Raw genomic sequence first — 19,751 nt, 5'->3', positions numbered from 1 at the left:
GGGGGCGGCGGTGGGGGCCCGCGGCCGTGCGAGCGGCTTCGTAGGTGTGACGCGGCGGGGACCGGCGGACTAGGTGAAACAAACCCGTAATAGCTATAGATTTCGTGGTTGAGGTGTTGCTGCTGCCCGTGGCTGCGAAGCGCGCCCCGCCTTGCCAAGCGGCACGGTGGCACCGCGGGCGTTTCTCAGAGGCCTGTAACACACGACGGGGAGAAGCGGCCCCGTCTCCTCCAGCGGGAGTACGTCCGCAGTCGCTACTCGGGGACACGGAAGGGAAACGCCTCGCACAAGAAATCCCTGCTTTTTGGCAAAGAGGGTGGAAGGGGTTTCTCCAAACGCTAGCACCGGCTTCACGTTTCCTTTGTTCCGCAGAAAAGAAAAGAAACGGGCGAAGAACCAACCGTGAGCTCTGCAGTCCCAAGGGGAGAAGCAAACGCTGTTCTCCTGCAGTTGCAAACGGTCGATGGACACGTACATTTATTTATACGTCTGTTTTTCTTCCAAGGTAGTCGGTGTCAAGGAGCAGCTGATGCAGAGACGTGCAACCTCAGAGCAAAAACGTCTATTGCTGATCGAGTTTCAGAACAAAGGGAGATTAACTGTTAGGGATTGGAGTTATTTGCATACAGGCTATTGCATTTCCAGGCAGAAAAGGTTAAAAAGAGGACTGACGTGGTTTAGGAACTATCTGTAGCTCAGTGAAGCTTTAAATCAAGTTAACGCTCTCACAGCCCTTGGGGGATTTGCATAATTTCCATAATGTGCAGCATGTTTTTCGCTTCCCAATAGAAACCATCAGTTATGTAAGCAAATTGGTTGCATAATTATGCAGATGGAAAAATAAATTTAATTGATTCAACAGAAAAGCGTGCTGTTCATTTCACCTGGGATTTCTTTTAACTCTGTGAGGAATAAAATAAATTGGGAGAGGTAATCAGCAGGTGACACTGCCAGATACCAGCTCCACTGCATCAGGTATGTATTTTGAAACAGAGCCAGAGCACCACCCCCCCACCCCCCCCACCCCCCTCCAAGCACAGGAATGAATTCCTGCTTTTTAGCTAAAGGTCTCAAAACTTACTGTTCATGAATATCACTGCAGTATTCCATGGGAGTAGTTTTGTGGCTTTATCTGGTCTCATTATTCCTTATCAGTTCCCAGAATACATCCCACTGGCTGAGCAAGAGCGGCGCAGACACTTCCAAATGCAAAGCTTGTTTTATACCAGATAAAATTAACACCTGAAAAAGTTTGTATTTTGACTACCTCTTGTCCCCTAACAGAAGGAGAATTTTAAGCATCACAATAAAGTTGCTACAAGCGGCAACTGAGCCATTTTCTCCTTGCTCCCTTGTTTCGGTTCTGGTCCTTGGTCTGAAGATGGTCAAAAAGTGGCGTCAGTTCCTCCAGTCCCAGCACACTCGATGGCACAGGAGCTCTGAGGCCAATGATGTCAGCATTAATTTTTGATACTACTCATCATACTAGTCATTTTAGAAAAGGGTTATGCAGAAGGGGTTAAGACTGAAAAATGTAGACCTGGGATTTGCAAAAAAACCCCTCCGCTAAGATGCAAGATGCATCTGGAGAATGAAAGGACAGAAATGTGAACTAGTAATTGCTCTTAATGTGGCCATATTTTACTAAGCTGAGGAGCATGGCATTAAGATTTTGGTAATTAAAAGTTTGATTACTACGCCACGGACATTTAATTTTACTACTTCTCCTTACGTGAAACTCTCACTAGCATCCACTACAGTTCTTCAGTGAATTGAGCACAGCCCATAGGCCTAGCTGTAGCCTCCACTCGAGTCTGTAGTTACAACTGGAAGCTGGCCACTTCCACAGCTGGGAGTGTCAGTCCAATTTATTCGTAAGCATTTGCTACATTATGTGCTATGGTGTGGTGAAAAACTGCATAGTCTGACTGATTTCACACATTCTTAACCTCCTTGTGCAGCACACCATGCTCTAGATTCTTGTAGCAGTTATGAGATACTAAACTCTCCCTGTCTACTTTGCCATTTGCCTATCCTCCTGCATACCTAAGAATATTAATTACAGGGATCTGAACAGAATTAAATAATTTAATGACAATAATGACTCACAGATACTTTGGATACTTCATATAAAGAATAAAAAACATTTATTAACATCTTAACAACTCCTCCAAAATGATCCCCCCAACTGCTCTTTATAAAACATTGTAAAAACTATCAAGCTATTTCCAGCTTCTCACTTCTGTTCCCGATGTGGGTTAAGGAACTCTCAAAACTTTCAATGCTTTGAAATAGATTTGTGCTACGTCTTCCCAACAACATTATTCTGTTTTAGTTACAAGAGACTGTCCATACCTAACAAAAGTAATCTTCCAAGAGCATACCTTGTACTCAGTGAAAACTGCAGAAAGATTTTCACAAAGGGAATTTCTCATGCATCTAACAACATACTGAAGGAACACAGCATTGTCTAAACCTAGCTACTCAGCACAGCACGGGAAAGTTTTTTTGCACATTTTTCTGCCTCTCTCTGCAAACAGGTAAACATACATTTTATTTCCTATATGAAAAATTAAATATATCAATCGAGCTGCTTAATCTCAAACACAGAAGTTCTTTCAGCTACTAAGAAACAGTAACTTACACCTGGGGAAGAGCAAAAATATGGATATTGTCTACTGAGTGGCTGGCTCTGCAAAACTGCATTGTCTCTGTTGTACTTAACTTTATCCTTTGGAACATTTTTTCATTTTTCCAGGCTCATTTCCATTTCACATTGGAGTTTTGTCCTGTTTAGCACATGGAATTTCTGTCACCAAAACGGTACTCAGCATGTTGCTCGAGAAACCTTTTTGGCATTTTGATACACATCAAAATGACCAGATTTGCGTGGTATTTCAAGTGGACCCAGACAGTACAAAAATGTGAAATACAGGACTTAACAGTCAAGTTGTTTAAATTGCCTGCTGGTTTATCATGGTGATAGGGAGAAACACTGTATTGATGGAAACACCAGATGCACCAGTTGTAACAAAACTTCTGAGCAATGATGTGGGGAGTTTGCTTTGCTCATTAATATAAACCATGAGTGAGACTGCATCCTATCAGCTGAAGATGATACTCAGGAGATGGAGCCAAAACATTGCACAAATTTTACACAGTTCCAAGTTAAGCTAGAAGGTCAATGATTAACCTCTGTCTGCAAAATAAAGCAACATTTTGGATTTTTTTTCTGGGGATGATCTAAGTGAAAATTCAAGGTTGCTTATAATGGAAAAAATGATGCTGTCTCTAGAACATCCCAAGCTTTGAAGCCATACAGATTACTAAGAGAATTTTGTCCTTCTGTGTCTCTCAAACACAGTATTAGCCACATCTGGTACCGCTTACAGAAATGTGGGATTTAGCTGAGGTTCAGATAGCCTCTGTCTAATTCCGAGGGAGATTAAGCTACAAAGGATCTTACAAGAAGTAATTAGCAAAAATGACTTAGTTTCTCACTGCCAGTTTCAGTTTGTTGAAACCTTCCAAAATTGCTCTTGCCACTAATGCTGGAGTGGCTGGAAGAATATCAGTTTAGATCCCTCATTTGAAACCTGATCACTTCTTATCCAGGCTTTCAGCTACTGGGTTTGACCAGGTGGATAGCCGTACAAATGGCAGAGCCATCTTGGTGAATACCAGTGGTGGAACCCAAAGTCTGTTTGAACTAGTCCCAACTGTTCTTTAAGAGAAATTTTGAGGTAAAGGGATTTTAAAGAAATGCCATCTGATTGTTAGTACTGAATCTACCCTTTTTTAGAAGGAAAGCAGATGAGATCCCTACAGCAGAATGATACCCTGTGAAAACACAAGAGCCTGTATCCTTGCATTTTTCTGCACAGGTGGCACAGGAGGAAGGCAGTGATTGTGGTGGTCATCAGATGCAATCCTCTCTCTTCCAGTAGCAACTCCCAGACAGACTGGATCAACAGTGGTACTGAAAAGGGTCAGAATCTGACCCTGAAGAGGGTCAGGAATGTAATAACTGTCAATCAGATTAATGACATCAGATTAATGGCATGAACCTCAAGACTGGAGTGGCATCCCCCCCCCCCCGCAACAAAAAAACACCGACACCCCTCCAAAACCCTGCACAACCATCCAGCGCTAAGATCATGATGGCTTTCATGATTCAGAGGCACAAAGGACACCTGCAATAATGCTGCTGGAACTGGGAAGACACTCATGCTGCCCGAAAGGAGGGAAAGATTTTTCAAACATTGAGGGCTAATGCCACCATCTTGATCTCACTTATGATGGAACAGCCTTAAAAAACCCATAAACTACTATACCCAAGAGAGCAGGAATTTTTAGCACAAAAAGCTCTGAAGCAGATGCAGAACAGGGCAAAAGAGCTGTATTATTGGCATGTTTATGGTACCAGACATCTAAACTAACACCACAGAAGTGGGGAGCTCAGGCAAGTTATCAGCCTTGACAAGAGGTCTCACTGATTTGCCATAAGAGTTTTCTGATATGAAATGTTTTGTTCTTCTTACTCAGGCTGCAGATCAGTAGATGAAGTGTGACTTAAGCAATTCATACTCCAAATCTGATTCAGGATTTGCAGGTGGGAAAAAGAATTCCTGAAGAACCAGGAATGCTAGAACCAGCTTGCTAGAAGCCTCCAGCTCATCATGCAGTTGGCGGAAACTAAAAAATGGGGCAAAACCACTTCCCTCCAAGAGCACAATCAAGGGCAAAAGCAAGTTCTCCTTTTCAGTGGGAGTATGCATATATACAAATATGAAGTCATATACAAGTTATTAGCAAGACACAACTAAACCTTCAGCTGTGAGCAACTTGTGTAGACCCTCTCAGTTCTGTAAAGGAAGGTATCCTAAGTCAGGCAAGTCTCAAGTGATTTTGAAGTTATTTTATTCTCCGTGCTTTTTACTGGGGTTTTGGAGTAAGGAAATTAAGATCTAAGGGGCACACAGATGGGACAATACCCTCACAAGATATTGTGAGGAAGACAAAAGGAAACATATTAATTCTACAAACTATGAAGCAATGTGGAAAATGTCTCACTCAAGAACAGTAGGTACACTCAGTCAATGCACTTATATCACCTGCTGGGAGAAGAGTAACGGTGCTAGATTCTCTGTAAAAAAGGAGAATGTAGGTTCTGAGGCTGCAGCTTCCTCATTATCTAATGATGCCATTACAAAACATCTATGTAAGTCAGTGTGACAATCTACATAGTTAGGGAAAAAAAATGACTCTTTCTATGCTACTATCTGCATCATCATCAATATAAGTATTGAAAACACCCCTTGAGTTTGAAGTCTCAAGTTATCAGTAAGGCACAGTCTGAACACAGTGGGAACTGCCTTTATTAATATTATTTTCAACAATAATCGCTTTAACCATTAAAAACCAAAAGTCTTTACAATTGACTGCTGAAACAGCCAGACCTTCCCAGCCCATTTCATATTCTCCTGAAGCCATTTTAGAGCAGATGTAAGCTCCAGGCTGTAAACTTCTTCCATATTGACATTCATTGTCATATGCTTAAGAAAAAGCTTTGGATCAGATAAACGAGCAGCCAGGATCAGTCTCTCCACTGCTGCTTGATAGACACTGTTATTCTGAACTGTCTGATCTTCACATCTGTAAGTGAATTTTCACAAATACAAAATTAGGTACCATACAGGCCCTGCGTCGCTTGCCTGACACTTTATACTGGCAACAAGATTACAAAAACATTAAAATAGTGCCTTGTGTTCACTTAACTTATAATAGATTATGTTAATTTCTAGACAAATTTTAGCCGATTATTCTGAAGAATTAAAAAGTTAGAAAAAGTGTATTTTTAACATACTTTATGGTAATGAAAAGTAATAGGATTTAATGCCAGTGCAAAGTAGGTCTGCAATATTCACAGCACGCTTCATGAAGAAATGTTCGACTCTGGGCTGGAAAATTCAGTACAGGAATGTAAACCATTTTATGAACTGGATATAGCAGGAATTCTTATATGTGCTTGAATCCAAAAGGATTACTCATTTTTGGCATGTAATCACTTTTGGAATAAGGATGTGACTAAGTGACATGTCTATGTTTTTGCAAGAGCAGAACTTATTCTCTGAGCAAACAAGCAGAGTTACAATACCATACACATGAAAACAAGAGATAAAAAACTTCTCATTTATCGAAAGAACAAAATTACGAGATGTATTCCTTGGGAAGGGTAGAGGGGAAGGAAGACAGAGTACTCAAGTTTGAGATGCCCCTGTTCATCCTTCTTAACAAATGTAGCTTTTCTATGCAGCTTCATATTTTGATGCTGAGCCACTCAATCTCAGAGAAAATGGGGTCTTGAAAAATAAATTTTAGGTATTATCTAGTGACAATGGTTGGTGGTTTATGGACAAAAGGAAAAAGCAACAAAACACATTTTTATCTGAAGGTGTTAAGTCTCACAGAGAGGGGAAAACAAATTTAATATTGAGATATCCCCTATAAAGAGAATTATGCACTTCCCACAAAACAGCCAAGAAATGTTGCTTTTTGAAAGGAGTAACATTTTGACTGTGCCCTTCTACTCCACTGCTTAACCGCAACACAAGAATCTAAACACCAAGATATCAAGCTATCCTGTTTTTGAAAATACAGTACACTCTTAGTGTGGTAGACACGTTCAGTTAGGAAACACAGGCCAATATCACTCTGGAACAATTACATTTCTGCTACACACATGTAAAAACTAATAATAATAATAACACCCCCAAACATGTACTGTGCTATAACCAGTTTAGAAACAAGGATTAAAAACAAGTTTAAAACTAAGCATTCTCTTTCCCAGCCAATGGAAAATAATATCTCTCATTAATTACATGATCACATGGATAATACAATAAAAATAGTACATATCTGACAACAAACCTTTTCAGTATTATTTGAAGAGTCTGACTAGTAGCCATTGGACTTTGAATATCACTGGCATTTGAAACAAGGAACATTTCAATGGCCAACAGCATCTCTACCTCAGACAAGTAAGATGGAATTGTCAAAAGTTTGTGATATAAATTTCCTTGCAGTGGTGGGTAGCAACCCAATGATAAAGCACCTGAGAGTAAATGCAGAAATGTAAGGAGTTAGGATTACCAATACTGAACATAGATCTGTTTTCTTCAGTATGTGGCTAAGAACGTGGGAAAAAAACCCCCAAACTCTTAATGGATTTTGCTATTTCACCTGTGAAATGGCCTGATTTGAGAACACAGCAAATAGTATTCACTCATAATATGCACTGTTGTAAAATGTTATTTTTATCAATGAGTATTATCAACGATGATTAAAAAGCTCTGTCAGAAATCTGTGGACTTCAAGTGCGTAATAACGCCAAGTACAATTTAGGACATGTAAAAAGCTTTGTTAACTATGATCACAGTGAGAGGACATTTGAACACCATCTCCCCCTTTGCTCCCCCGTCTTCTGCCAAGTGATCCCAGAGACTCAACCTATATAGCATTTCAGAAAAAAAAAGAGGTGAGGAAAAACAATCATTTCAATGTTAAAAGAGCCAAGTGTCCATCCCAGGAGGGGTGGACTCCTTAAGTAGCTTGCTAACCGCCACAATTCTAAGATGGAATCAAGCAGTAAATACTGTGACAATATGGAGAAATGGCTCTTGGTGGATCCTATCAGAGTGGCACACCTGGTATTATCTTAGCTCAGAAGTGTGGAGTTGTAAACAATCACAGACTGTTAGCTTTTAGTTGAAAGGCATTTTCTTTTAGTTAAGATAAACTTCTTAGCCAGACCTCTGAAATCTTAAATTTTAGTAATTTTACCACCACGGCTCTAAGCAGAAGTATAAAGAAATCTAATTTGCCTAGATGAAAAAGTGAAGATGATGCACTTTTTAACCATTTCAGGGTTCACATTTTTGAAATTCTGAAATTTAGTCTAAAAAATTAATTTTATCAGAATTTATTTCATGCCAGGTAGTATGCACTGATTCATAATTTCTACTGTCACTATTTCCCAATAAACATTTTGGTTACAAATAAATTCCTGCTAGTGGCACAGAAAGTACTGTTTTGTTTTTACAAAGTACACTCTTACCCATTTCTCCCCAACATACCGAGCTGTTATGAGCATATGTTATTCAAAGAACATAAGGGAAGGATATTGTTTAAGAAGGAACTTACTTTTGTAATAGGTCCTAGCTTTAGACCACAAAGAACTTCTTCCCAAAGCTGTGATTAATCCTCTGAGTAAAAAAAAATCAATAGCTATGTTTTTTGAAAGCATGAAGTCTACTGCACAAGATGAGACCCCAAGGTTCTTGCTCTCAAAACAGGCATTTATCAGCTTGTTAAAAAGGCAGCTGTAGTGAGAAACATCTACAGTATCTGAAATGAAATGAAGAATATTAACTCCTAAATTCAGTCAAATGCAAATCTAATTGAAGAATCACTTCTCAATCAATACCTAAATCAGGACCCTTGCTTCTATTAGCAAAATGGAACAAGGTTGAGATAACTTATGATAATGCTTTATTCATCAAAAGTCTTTTCATACAGTTAGTTCATTCACTAATGTTCTAGTGAAACTCTAGTTCTAGAAACTAATGTTTCACTTTTAGTTGTGAAAGTGAAGTGTTAAGGTCCAAGTAGTAATTTGCTGCCTAAAGCAACAAGATCAGATAAAAACATATTCACTTGCTCAAGCCTATAAATACAATCTTCACCTGATCTCTCAGACTTAAAATTTGCACCAATCAATATCAACTTGGTGCTTCAAGTTCTGCTTCTATCCTAACTTTGAACTGTCCACTTCCTCTCAACCGTCCCCTGCTTGGCAGGACTGAGCAGTCTTGTATCTACTTCATGACCCAAAGGACTAGATCCTTTTAGAATTCTCTAAGTAGATGGTCTTCCAACTAAGCTCTCCTAACATACCTAAAAGCACACACTGGCAATAGGACTGAGACCTACATACAGGAATCAGCTGACGTTTCCTCAGTGGAGCATAAGTAACTACACATCGCATCTTGGAAATACACATCCAAAATTTGTCAGGTAAATTGAACTGGAAAGAGCACTCAGTTCTTAACATGGTATGTAAAAGAAGCCTCGGTTAGCTAGCTCAGTTATAGAAAACAACACATTCATCTGAAGTTAGGATAAAATGAATTGCCCCAATGATATCCCTATTTTATCTTATTGTATAGAATACGTATGATTCTTAAAAATTTAGTGGGTCTTTCCTGTTGCCCTGTCTAACTGAGCCAACTGGAAGAAGAGGATAGGTGTATAAACTCTGTGTGTGTGCATGTACGTGCATGTGTGTGCGGCAAGAGCTGCAGAGTGCAATACATATTTTATCTGACACTATGCTCTGGAAAAAAAAAAAGGGCTTGTCTAAAACCATCTTACTTCTTCAACAAATTTTAGCCGGAAAACAAACAAAATGAACAGTACAGAATCATCTGTTAAATTTTTAGCTCTTAACACAGTACCTTTTTCTTTACTTACCAGAATGATTTTGAAAACCTGGCAAGTTCTGCAGAACTTCAAATGCCTGCTTGTATAAACTCTTCCTCAAGTAGTTGTGCACTAGTGTGGATAACAGATTATGTCGACTGAGGATGTCCATTTTATCACAGGGCCACGATGGTGCATTTGTGGTCCACTCTGACTCTGTGGCAAACAACAGTGCAGAGTTATTTCTATGAACTGAAACTGCTGGACGCTGAGTCTTTTGGCCATTGAGAATATACTGCAAACTGTAGCAGAAAACAAATTTCAGAATTTCACAGAAAATGCAGTTCTAGTTATTAATAATTCATTCCTTATCACCAATACTTCTCTGATGGATTCTCTGAACCTTTATATAGTAAATAACCCCTTTTATTAACTATCATGGTAGTAAAATGGACTATCAGTGGTATATGTATGTATAAGTATGTATATATCTATATACATATATGAACTTGAATAGCAAATTTTAGATCCTCAGTATTACTTTGTAGAACGCCTTCTACTGTTGTTTATACTTCCGAGTTTCTTCTCGTTTCAGCAGCTCAGAATTCCAAAAAGCCAGTAATTACATGTTATTTAATTGCAGAAATGTGGTACTATTCTAAAGCTATTTTACTAAATGTGGATACTGTGAGGGGTAAAGAAACACTGCATTGACCCAAGCCTGAAATTTTTTTGACACTGAATGTCACCTGGCTTTAAGGAAATCTACATGGGGCAGGGTCACTTTCCATGCTGCACCCCTGCCTTTTTATGGCAGGCTTTTGAGTAGAATGGTGTTGATGGCAGACTACTGTGAAAACTTTCCTGAAAAAAAAATTTAGTATTAGTCATAATATTTCTTACACATATCAAGAATAATACTAACCAGTAAGATGGATCACATTTTATTTTTGTTGCCCCAGTGTCATTAACTTTATTTAATAACATAGACCAGCTTGTAACTTTTATCTGAAATCTGTCATAGGTGGGGACTGTTCAAATTTAAGTCAAAACTTAGTTTTTTATAAGACAAGCTTACCTCTTAATACCCATGTCGCTCCATTCAAACTTCCAGTTTTAAGAAAAATTTCTGCAGCTTTATTAACAATTTGACATCTTGATGCTAACCTCTCTGTACCTATAAGTCCTTTCAAGACTGTAAAATGTATCTGTAACTCATGCAATTTATCCAAAACCTTCCTTCCCTAGCATAAGCAGGAGAAGGGAAAGGGGGAAGGTCAGAGAAAACAATGACATCAGTGAACACAGTATATTTACACAAAATAAGCAGATTTAATTCGATGATACAGATTTATAGGCATCAGTTTAGTAATCCAAACTAAGTCGAGAAAAAAAACGTGTAGGCAAAAAAACTCCACCAACCCACTGTCAAACAGTTCCTAGCACACTATTCCCCATAACATTATTTCTACTATATAATGTTCCTATATAGTATTTTTAAGATACTTTGTAATTAATTTATATTTGCTTACTTTAGTATATTTTTACTCTTGATTCCATTCAGCACTACACAACCTATAAAATTCTAATCATACAGAGAGCTTTCATTTTGCAGCAGAGGCATAATCATTAAACTGAAATAATTACTCCAACATAAGCCAAAAAAACCAGATAGTTGTACCCAGCAGGACAGTAAGATGAAAAAAGTTGGGCTTATCTGGCCAACAGGATAACAACCAACAACTTTATCATATTCCAGGTTGATATTTAGACTGGTTTCCTACAGAAGCTTCTTCTTAACAACTTTTTGGTTGGCCTTTTCAGTCAAAGATGGAAGAAAGGTAGCAGTCTCAAAGATAATTAAGATCGGACCAATCTAGAAAAGATGATGATTGCACCAAGGTGAGATATCAAATTAATGTCCCCAGTAAGGCAAGGACAGGCAGGATTCACCCCTTGTCCTGTCTGGCTGCATGTTGCTGGTGAAGCAACACGAACAAAACTCCAAACTAGACATGTTTCAGTTCTTGCTTAGTGGGTGCATCAATGAGGAGGTGGCTTATTAAAAACTGCGGTCATGTGTGTGCACACATTGTGGTGGTGCAACAAGGATCGTGGAGGTAGAGGGAAAGGGAGGTTTAGGAGAACAGAGAAGTTGACAGAAAATGAAACTTACTTATTAGGAAGCTCGTTTTTTGAATATGCTTTATGCATATGCAGATACATACTGTGGACTGACATATGCTCAAACTGGAGACTTGAAGGCCTACAGGAATCTGCAATGGTTTATCTCAGCATAACCCATAAAAGAATACTAACTACATCATTGCAGTTAACATTTAAGGTGTAAAGAACCCATTCAACTGTAGATGTATGTGGTTGAAGGGAAAAAATATACACCAGAAAGACTCAGGTGAAACTTTGACAGCAAAATAGATACTTGAAGTCTAAGTGCAAACCAGAAACAAAATACAAAATTAAGAAGGATCTGCATCTATTCTATCCTTCTAGCAAAAGGAAGGGCTACTAAGTGGGTCTTTATAGAAAGATGGAAAGCATGCAGCTATAAACACACATGATCTGTAAAGGAAGGGCACCCAATTAAAATGCAGTTGTGGAATGAGATCCTTAATTGGACAAGAACCTCTGACCAATCCTCTGAAAATAAGGTTGGGTAAAAATAAACCATAGCAAAGTTCCTCAAGATAGGAAATATTAGAAATAGGAAGTGGATGAAATAGTTGCCAAAGGAGCGTTAATGTTGCAGGATTCTCTACAAGTAAATATCCAGAAAGTAGACTAGTGTTGCTTGAAGAGCTGTCTTCATGGAAGACCTATTCACATGTTTCAAATTTGCATGTTTATTCGAAGTACATCTGTTTTATGAACTTTCCTTAGCTCTTACAAAGAATAGTCTCTTCAGGACCAAGAAGCATATGTATTTTACCCCTGAGAACCACCAAGCATCAAAGCTACATGCTAAAGAAGTTTAATGTTCACACAGGGAAAGTGATCTGAAAAGCACATCTAGAGCTTTAGGCAGTCCAACACATTCGTAAAATGGCATAGGGCATGTCCTAAAGCCAAAATTACTTCGGGTACAGCAGGAAGAACAAATCCATCACTATTTTATTTTCTGGACCACTTTTTGGAAGAAATAAGACATGGGATCAAGCAGATAATTAGCCCATAATCACAGGATTAGGGACTTACCCAATACATATAATGGAGTGATGCTGGTTGCAGAGAAGTAGGAATGACCATTCTAGTTCATCTCTGAAGCAGAGATCAATTTGGGATCCGCCAGTTCTGATAAAAATCATTCAGAGCACAGCCTTATTCACACTCCCATATGGTCAACATAGGCTGTCTACAAGGCTATTTGAGGATCTTGGTGAGCAGTCTGTTGAGAGGTGGGTCTGATACCTAACACAACATTCTCAAAGAAGCAATGATTTTTTGCTCTAGACATGAAAAAAAATCATAGTATCATAAGAACTGTGTACTTTTAGTAACTCTTGTTATACAAGGAAAACGTTACACATGCTTTTGACACCTTGCACCTCTGAAATTAGGACATGAAGATGAACCTCCTTGGAATATCAGAGGTCCTGCAACCGGAATATCAGGATCTCCCTTAAGATGAGTCTGGAAAATAGCTAAAATGTATGAAGGCATTTCCCTACAAACACTGAATATATGCTGTCTCTGCTGAAGAAGACAGCCAAAACCCAAGTCAAACTAAGCTCTTCGATGTGAGCGTGTGAGCACTGACTGCTCCTCAATGCCAAAAATTTAGACTACCTCTTCTATGGCCAGGAATATCTTAACTGTTCTAACTGCTGAGTTTTGTGGAACAAAAATGCTTAGAAAAGTGCTAGTGCAGTACTACAAAAGTGCTAATGCAAAGACTCTCTTCTCCTTCCCTTTATTCCTCAACAGTACCACACTGTGCTGCAGCTTGATAGGGACATGCTAAAGACCATTCAACTCAACAAGGTGATGGTGAAAAATTAATGATTCATCAAAACGGGTGTATTGCCTCTAGACTAAGCACCTCTATCAAATATCTCCTGGGTCTTGGGTTGACCTTGGAAACAGACTGAGCAGTGCACAGGTTTTACATAACAGAATTCCTGAAGGTTATCCCCTAGAGACAATAGTACAAAAGACATTTTAATCCTTTGATGCAAACTAGAAAGGGTTCCTCGACAATAATTCTCAAAAAAACCCCAAGAGACAAAAGGGGACAAGGAGAGTGTTTGCTTTTGTTCATAAAAATACATGCTGGAAGTCATCTTGCATGGGATGAGGAACATCCCACTACAGCATAGTTAGTTGTAAGATCAGGCCCATTGACACAAAGGTAAGTTCAGAATGTGATCACTGACAAAAATACACTCCAAAGTCATTGGTGATTTATCTTATTTCTTATGTTGTCACTGGTCATGTTGCATTGTATATGAGATCCAGCTTGGTATACACTACTTCCTTACAGGAAGAAAAAGACAAATTTAACATTGAAATGGATCTTGCTGCAGTGAACTTACGATCAAAACTGCATCATCAGGCCTCACACTCATGCCTAAAGAACGTAAAACATCCAGTGAAACGTCTTGTCTCTTAACCCTGGCAGTTTGTAATATTTGACAGCAAAGAAAGGATTGTAAAGGGTGTTTCTTTGTGAGGTCCAAGTCTTTGCAAGATTCACAGAACTTAGAACCCTAGACTCAATGAAAGAAAACCACTTCTAGTGATGTTCTAAGGAATGAGCAGTTCACCAAGTACAATAGCAGCCTTGCTATGCTTCTCTTCTATCTTCCTGGCCTTATCCATTCTATTTGACATCAGGTTCAGAAGGATCAGTGCAGGAAAGGGCCCACTTGAACTTCTGTAAATGTTGCTTGAGTTGGGAGGTCTCAGAATACAGCAGTATTGCCAGATGGAAGAAAGTGACATTTCTGGGAAACAATCCCATCAGCACCTCACCCCAGAATCTCAGGAAGACTGTCTCCTAATCCAGATTCATCCTTAGCTCAGAAAAATCAAAAGCTGAACTTGAACAATCAAGTTTCTAGGTTGCAAGACAAAGTTACAATGGGTTCCACAGAAGACTACTGCTCAGAAAAGCACAATAAAATGCTTTGATCCAGCCGGACAATTAAGAAGTACTAAGATGGTGGGGAGGCAGGTGGCACATCCAGCCATTGAACTAGAGAAACACAGTTTAACATCTAGAAAAGAAATGATTCATTAATTTTCTTCCAGTCAGGTTTCTATAGTCCAGTATACCTTTATCCACTGTAGTGCTTTGTGATAAGAATACATTACGCTTATCCCACTCCTTCCAATGAAAATTCTGTCTGCTTCATTATGTTGTGAATTTTTTATTACTGGAAAGAAAAAAAATATTTTTTTTTAAATTTTACATGTAAATGCAGTTTTCAAGAAATTACACACTTGAAAAACACAGTCATTGTGAAAAAATTAAATATACTTTCCGAAATATTTGCCATTAAATGTAGTAACTTCCTAGGTATTAACATCAGAAGTAGGGTAAATAACTATAGTTTATTTAGATACTATTTCATAGTAGTCTAATTCATCCATAAGATGCTTGAACATGTAATGGCATAATTTAGTAACAACCTTATTTGTAAAGTAAGGTTTGCATTTTCTGGCACCATGAAGAAATGTTGGCAATAACAGAACTGAGTAATTACAAGTTTGTCCAACCATATTATACAACCACTTTGGAAGCACTGTTGGTATTCTAGAGCTGTGGTCTCCAAAGTGGGGTGTGAGCACAACAATCCATTCAGGTGTGGGAAGAAAGTATTTTTTGTACCATTAAAAAAAAAAAAAATTGAAACATTATAAAAAGTAGTGTTTATTTAATCTTTATCTCATCTTTTTAATTTCTGGTTTTGTGTATGTTTTATAATGTACTTAATATATTAGTGCAGTAGTACATGTATTAAATAAATAAATAAATAGGGGGCAAGTGCTTAGAAATTTTTTACTGATAGAGGTGTCTATCAGTTTGGAGACCACTGCTCTATGGAAGACAAAGTTCCAAGCCCCGCCAAAGTCTTCTGTCTGTCACAACTGGAAACTGTGATACCTGTTTTATAACATGAAAGTCTGTGGTCAGAAAGGTCATGTCACATATCTGGAATATATTCATCATGTTTTAGTAGTTAATACAGGTTGAAAAAGATCTGAGTCATCCATTATAAAATGCTTTCATAACCCACTGACACCTCACTGAGCCTCAGTTTTCTGCAAACTTACTAGGAAGAATGATACAGATATGTAAATGAAGGGGCATAGGGAGGAAAGGGGTAAGAAAACCTGCCAGAACTATTAAAAAACTAGATGGTGTTTTGTGGACCCAGTCCTTGCAGAAATTCTTGGTTCTTTAGAAAATAAAATAATTCTGAAAATCCAAATTACTAAAAAAAAAAAAAGTACAAATGATATATATGATGTAACCCTGTTCAATGTGTTTTGAAATATACGAGTATATATATAGCTGTATTTACAGCTCTAAAGTTTATTTATGCTATTACGAGTGTGACACTTCACATGGCAATACTTAAATACGTTTGCCTTTGTCCTGAGAACAGGACATTCTTATTAAAAGACCACCAATTCTGGTTTCTCTTCTTGATTTCACAAAGCTCAAATGTTCTTCCTTCAGAACTTTCTTTAAGTACAAGCACTATGGATTTTACTTCTACTAGAAAATGGCTTCTATTGAGTGTTTCAGCTGACTGTATTTTCACCTCAAGAAATCATGAATATTGTAACATGTAAAATTAACTAATATTCAGAAAACAGTATATGAATTTGTTTTTTTACTTCCTTTAAAAACTTTACAAAGAATAGGGATGAACAAAAATCTTAATTTTACCTGCATCAGCAAAATCACAAAAAGGAACTCCTGGTCTGTCTGTCTCTGAATCTCTAGTTAGTACTTCAACAATACATAAAGACAGTTTCTGAAGATCATCAAAATGTTCACATCCAGTTCTCGCATAAACATACAAAGATCCTAGTTTGGTCCAATCACTTTTTTCCTTGCAATGCTGCGAAGAAGGCAAGGGATAAATATTAACGAACCTGCTTCCAGAACACCAGGCAGAAAATACATTGAAATTCGAGAGATACACCTAGGATAGACTTAAAGCAGAAAAAAGATGCAGATGAAACACTACTGCCAAGAACTCCATGTTCAATATGGCACAGTTACATGTTGCCTAACTTGCGTGGACTGCTAATCACTTTTGTCCCTCAGGAAATTGAAATCCTTTTTCCATTTATGTCACGACCCTCATAACTTATTCATCCTATTTAAGAACTGGCATTCATCCACTATTTTACTATCTTTTTTTTGCATGATGCATGCCAAATGGATGGTTATTTTCTATATGAATTAGTCTTTTGCTTGCCAGATCACTTGATGACTTTGGTTTTAAAGGAGTAAAAAATCGGTCCTGGTTCTTCCCTTCTTAAATTTTGGTCTCAGGAACTGTGCAGTAAGTGTGATAATATGTAAACTATATTATAATTGTGCATAATAAGTAATCTGTCCTTGAATATGAAAAATGCAAGTGTCCAATTAAAGAATTTTTTATACTAATTTCTTATTCTTTAAAATACCTGTTTAGTGTTGCCAATTACAGCATTTTACAATTGTGCCTTTTTATACTAGATATGAATTCTATCTGCTAAACAATATACTTTTAAATAATTATATAATAAATAATAATTAAATAATTTTTCAGCGAGGAATGACGTACCACTACCAATTACAAGCATAACAAATGTTAAGGCATAGGAAATAATTGCTTAAACCTATAAAATCTTTGAATTAGATGCAAAACTAAGATAAAATCTACAAGTATGTAAATTAAAATACTGACATTACAGAAAAGCCAAAGATAGTTTTCCCCTGCATGTTAATCTTTCCCAAACATGGCTTTGCATAAAAATATTTTATCATAATCTCGATATGGTTAATAATAATAACCACTATTTTTAAGTTATGTAGAAATTGCTATTTCTTCTAGGTTTAAAAGAAGTCACGGTTTCAGTATTCCAACATGCTTGAAGAATGCATGTACTGTACCTGAATTTCAGCCACTGCCAAGTTAAAGTCAAAAAGCCAGTTCTTTTCAAAATGTCTTTCCTGAAATCTTCCATAAGAAAGAAATATTAATACTTAACACATCCTATTGAACTAACCTATGCACTAGCAGAAGGCAATCAACAAATTATCATATATGAATTAAAAAATGATGTCATTTTTGATCCTATTTACTACACACTATGCAAACTGGACACTGAAAACAGACATTTACAATCATGCCAAGGGAAGTCAGTACATGTATTAGGCAAATAACTGGGCAGAGCTATTTTCACAGAAAATATTCCTTTGTCTCAGTAGAAATGTAACTGAAAAGGTAGGAATAAGACTTGCAATCCATTAAGTAAATGCAGAACTGTATGGTATGTATTTCTGACATAAAGGTAAAAAAAAAAAGTTAATTACATAAAAGAAAGTGCTATGCATCTTCAAATAGCTAGGAGCATAATACTTTATTCTGATGCTGCCACTGAAACAATGGATACATCCACCCAGTGCGATGCTATCATGTAGGGATACATAACCTACACATGAATGTGCTAACACATGTAGTTGAAGTAGCACAGCTGCTCAGTCTTCATAGATACAGACTGTTTCTCAGTTTGTGCTGAAAACACATACATACTGAGGCAACCTGGAAGGGGTCATTCCTTTGTGAATCAGATTCCTGATCTGAAAAGTGATAAAAATTACCTCCAACATGTGTGGTAAGTTGCACTAGTAAAACACTGAGATCCATGGCTGAAAGGTACTCTATGGGAAAAGTATGAAAAGCAGCAAATAATTTCTACAGTGCTTTCACTTGAAACAGTGATGGCTTGTTTTCACACCGTAGATGCTGCATATTTGGTTTCCCCTAAGAATCAAAGGTTGCTTTATGAATCGCAAGTTTAGTTTCTCAACTTGCATGTGTGAGTATGATGCAGATGAGGAAAAGGAGACATCAACAGTTTTGGAACAGATTTGGGCTGCGATTTCACATTTTGTCCAGCATAATGCAGCAGTACTTAAAAAATGACCCTCCTGCCTAGTTCTGTTGGCACAAGTGTTTATACAGTTGCACAAGAAATGAAAATAGAAAACTACTTCAGATTATAACTAATCTTCTTATTGCCTAGAAGAGTTGTTCATTGCAGAAGTACTGTTTGCTTATGCAGGCCTGAAAGATCTATTTAACCATGATGCTTCTAATTTGACTACAGTTATATAAACTTGTAGCACAGCTGGGAACAGATTATACAATGATGACCAATATGGAAAAAATTAATCATAACTGTGGTCAGAATCTAAGCTTTGACTTAACAATCCTTGATTTTTAAAGCACAACAGATTGACGGCACTTTAAAATACAATTAGGCACAATATGATAGTATTTTCATCCAAAACACTAAATTTGCATTTTCTAATTGCCTTTTAAAGTTTTAAAATAAATTTATAAAAATAGAACCTGAGGAAGGAACTAGACAGATATAATTATAAAATAGCTCCTTAAAGACATACCTGGATTTTATGTTCAAAACAGTATTTATTTCCTGACTGGAAACTTGCAATTGGTGAAGGAACTTAATAATATAGTCAAAATGTTCAAACTCAAGGAACATACCTGCATCAATAAGCTGTAATATCAAACAGGGGGAAGAAAAGTAAGCATACAAAAAATTGTGATCACTTACATGTTTCCAGAGGCAAGTGGGAAAAACATGTCAGAGTGAATCTCAGTCAAAAAATAAGGGATAAATAGAAACCTGTACCACAAATTCAGCTAGTTACAATGTAACTTTTAAAAAACAGTACTAAAATAATATTAAAGTGATATGTTTGAGTTTTAAAACAGGCAAGGTTATTTCAGAAATTCCAACAAGTAGCAGTAGTACAATCAGACTCATACCTTACAAAAAGTATTGATTAATGTAGGCACAGCATCTCTTATATTCAAAGCAGCCACATGCTCAAAAACTTTCAGAAGAACATCTACAGCTGGCTAATTTAGACAAAAAAGCACAATCAGTTTTGCAACTCTGTTCAATTAGAAAGCTTAGAGTTTTTATAATAGTAACTTTTTAATTGCCCCCCCCCCCCCCCCCCCTTGGGGGCAGGAACAAACAAGAAAACTCAATAA

At 37.4% G+C, this 19,751-nt stretch overlaps 1 protein-coding gene across 1 annotated transcript in view; it reads right to left on the bottom strand.

Moving 5' to 3' along the window:
* Positions 1-5,414: 5,414 nt before the first annotated feature.
* The window catches only part of TOPAZ1 (testis and ovary specific PAZ domain containing 1), a 79,513-nt gene continuing 65,176 nt past the window's right edge, over positions 5,415-19,751 (bottom strand). Inside the window, exons 11-20 of the mRNA XM_010562424.1 lie at positions 19,521-19,613; positions 19,133-19,248; positions 17,615-17,681; positions 16,397-16,571; positions 14,773-14,873; positions 10,559-10,724; positions 9,532-9,696; positions 8,203-8,406; positions 6,931-7,114; positions 5,415-5,655 (exon numbers count right to left, since the gene is read on the bottom strand). Of these exons, the coding sequence (XP_010560726.1) occupies positions 5,415-5,655; positions 6,931-7,114; positions 8,203-8,406; positions 9,532-9,696; positions 10,559-10,724; positions 14,773-14,873; positions 16,397-16,571; positions 17,615-17,681; positions 19,133-19,248; positions 19,521-19,613 (1,512 nt within the window). The remainder of the gene's footprint in view (positions 5,656-6,930; positions 7,115-8,202; positions 8,407-9,531; positions 9,697-10,558; positions 10,725-14,772; positions 14,874-16,396; positions 16,572-17,614; positions 17,682-19,132; positions 19,249-19,520; positions 19,614-19,751) is intronic.

The sequence above is a fragment of the Haliaeetus leucocephalus genome, unplaced genomic scaffold, assembly GCF_000737465.1.
Source record: "Haliaeetus leucocephalus isolate CR32 unplaced genomic scaffold, Haliaeetus_leucocephalus-4.0 Scaffold159, whole genome shotgun sequence".
Classification (NCBI taxonomy): Eukaryota; Metazoa; Chordata; class Aves; order Accipitriformes; family Accipitridae; genus Haliaeetus; species Haliaeetus leucocephalus.
This window is presented reverse-complemented; position numbering and strand designations above follow the sequence as displayed.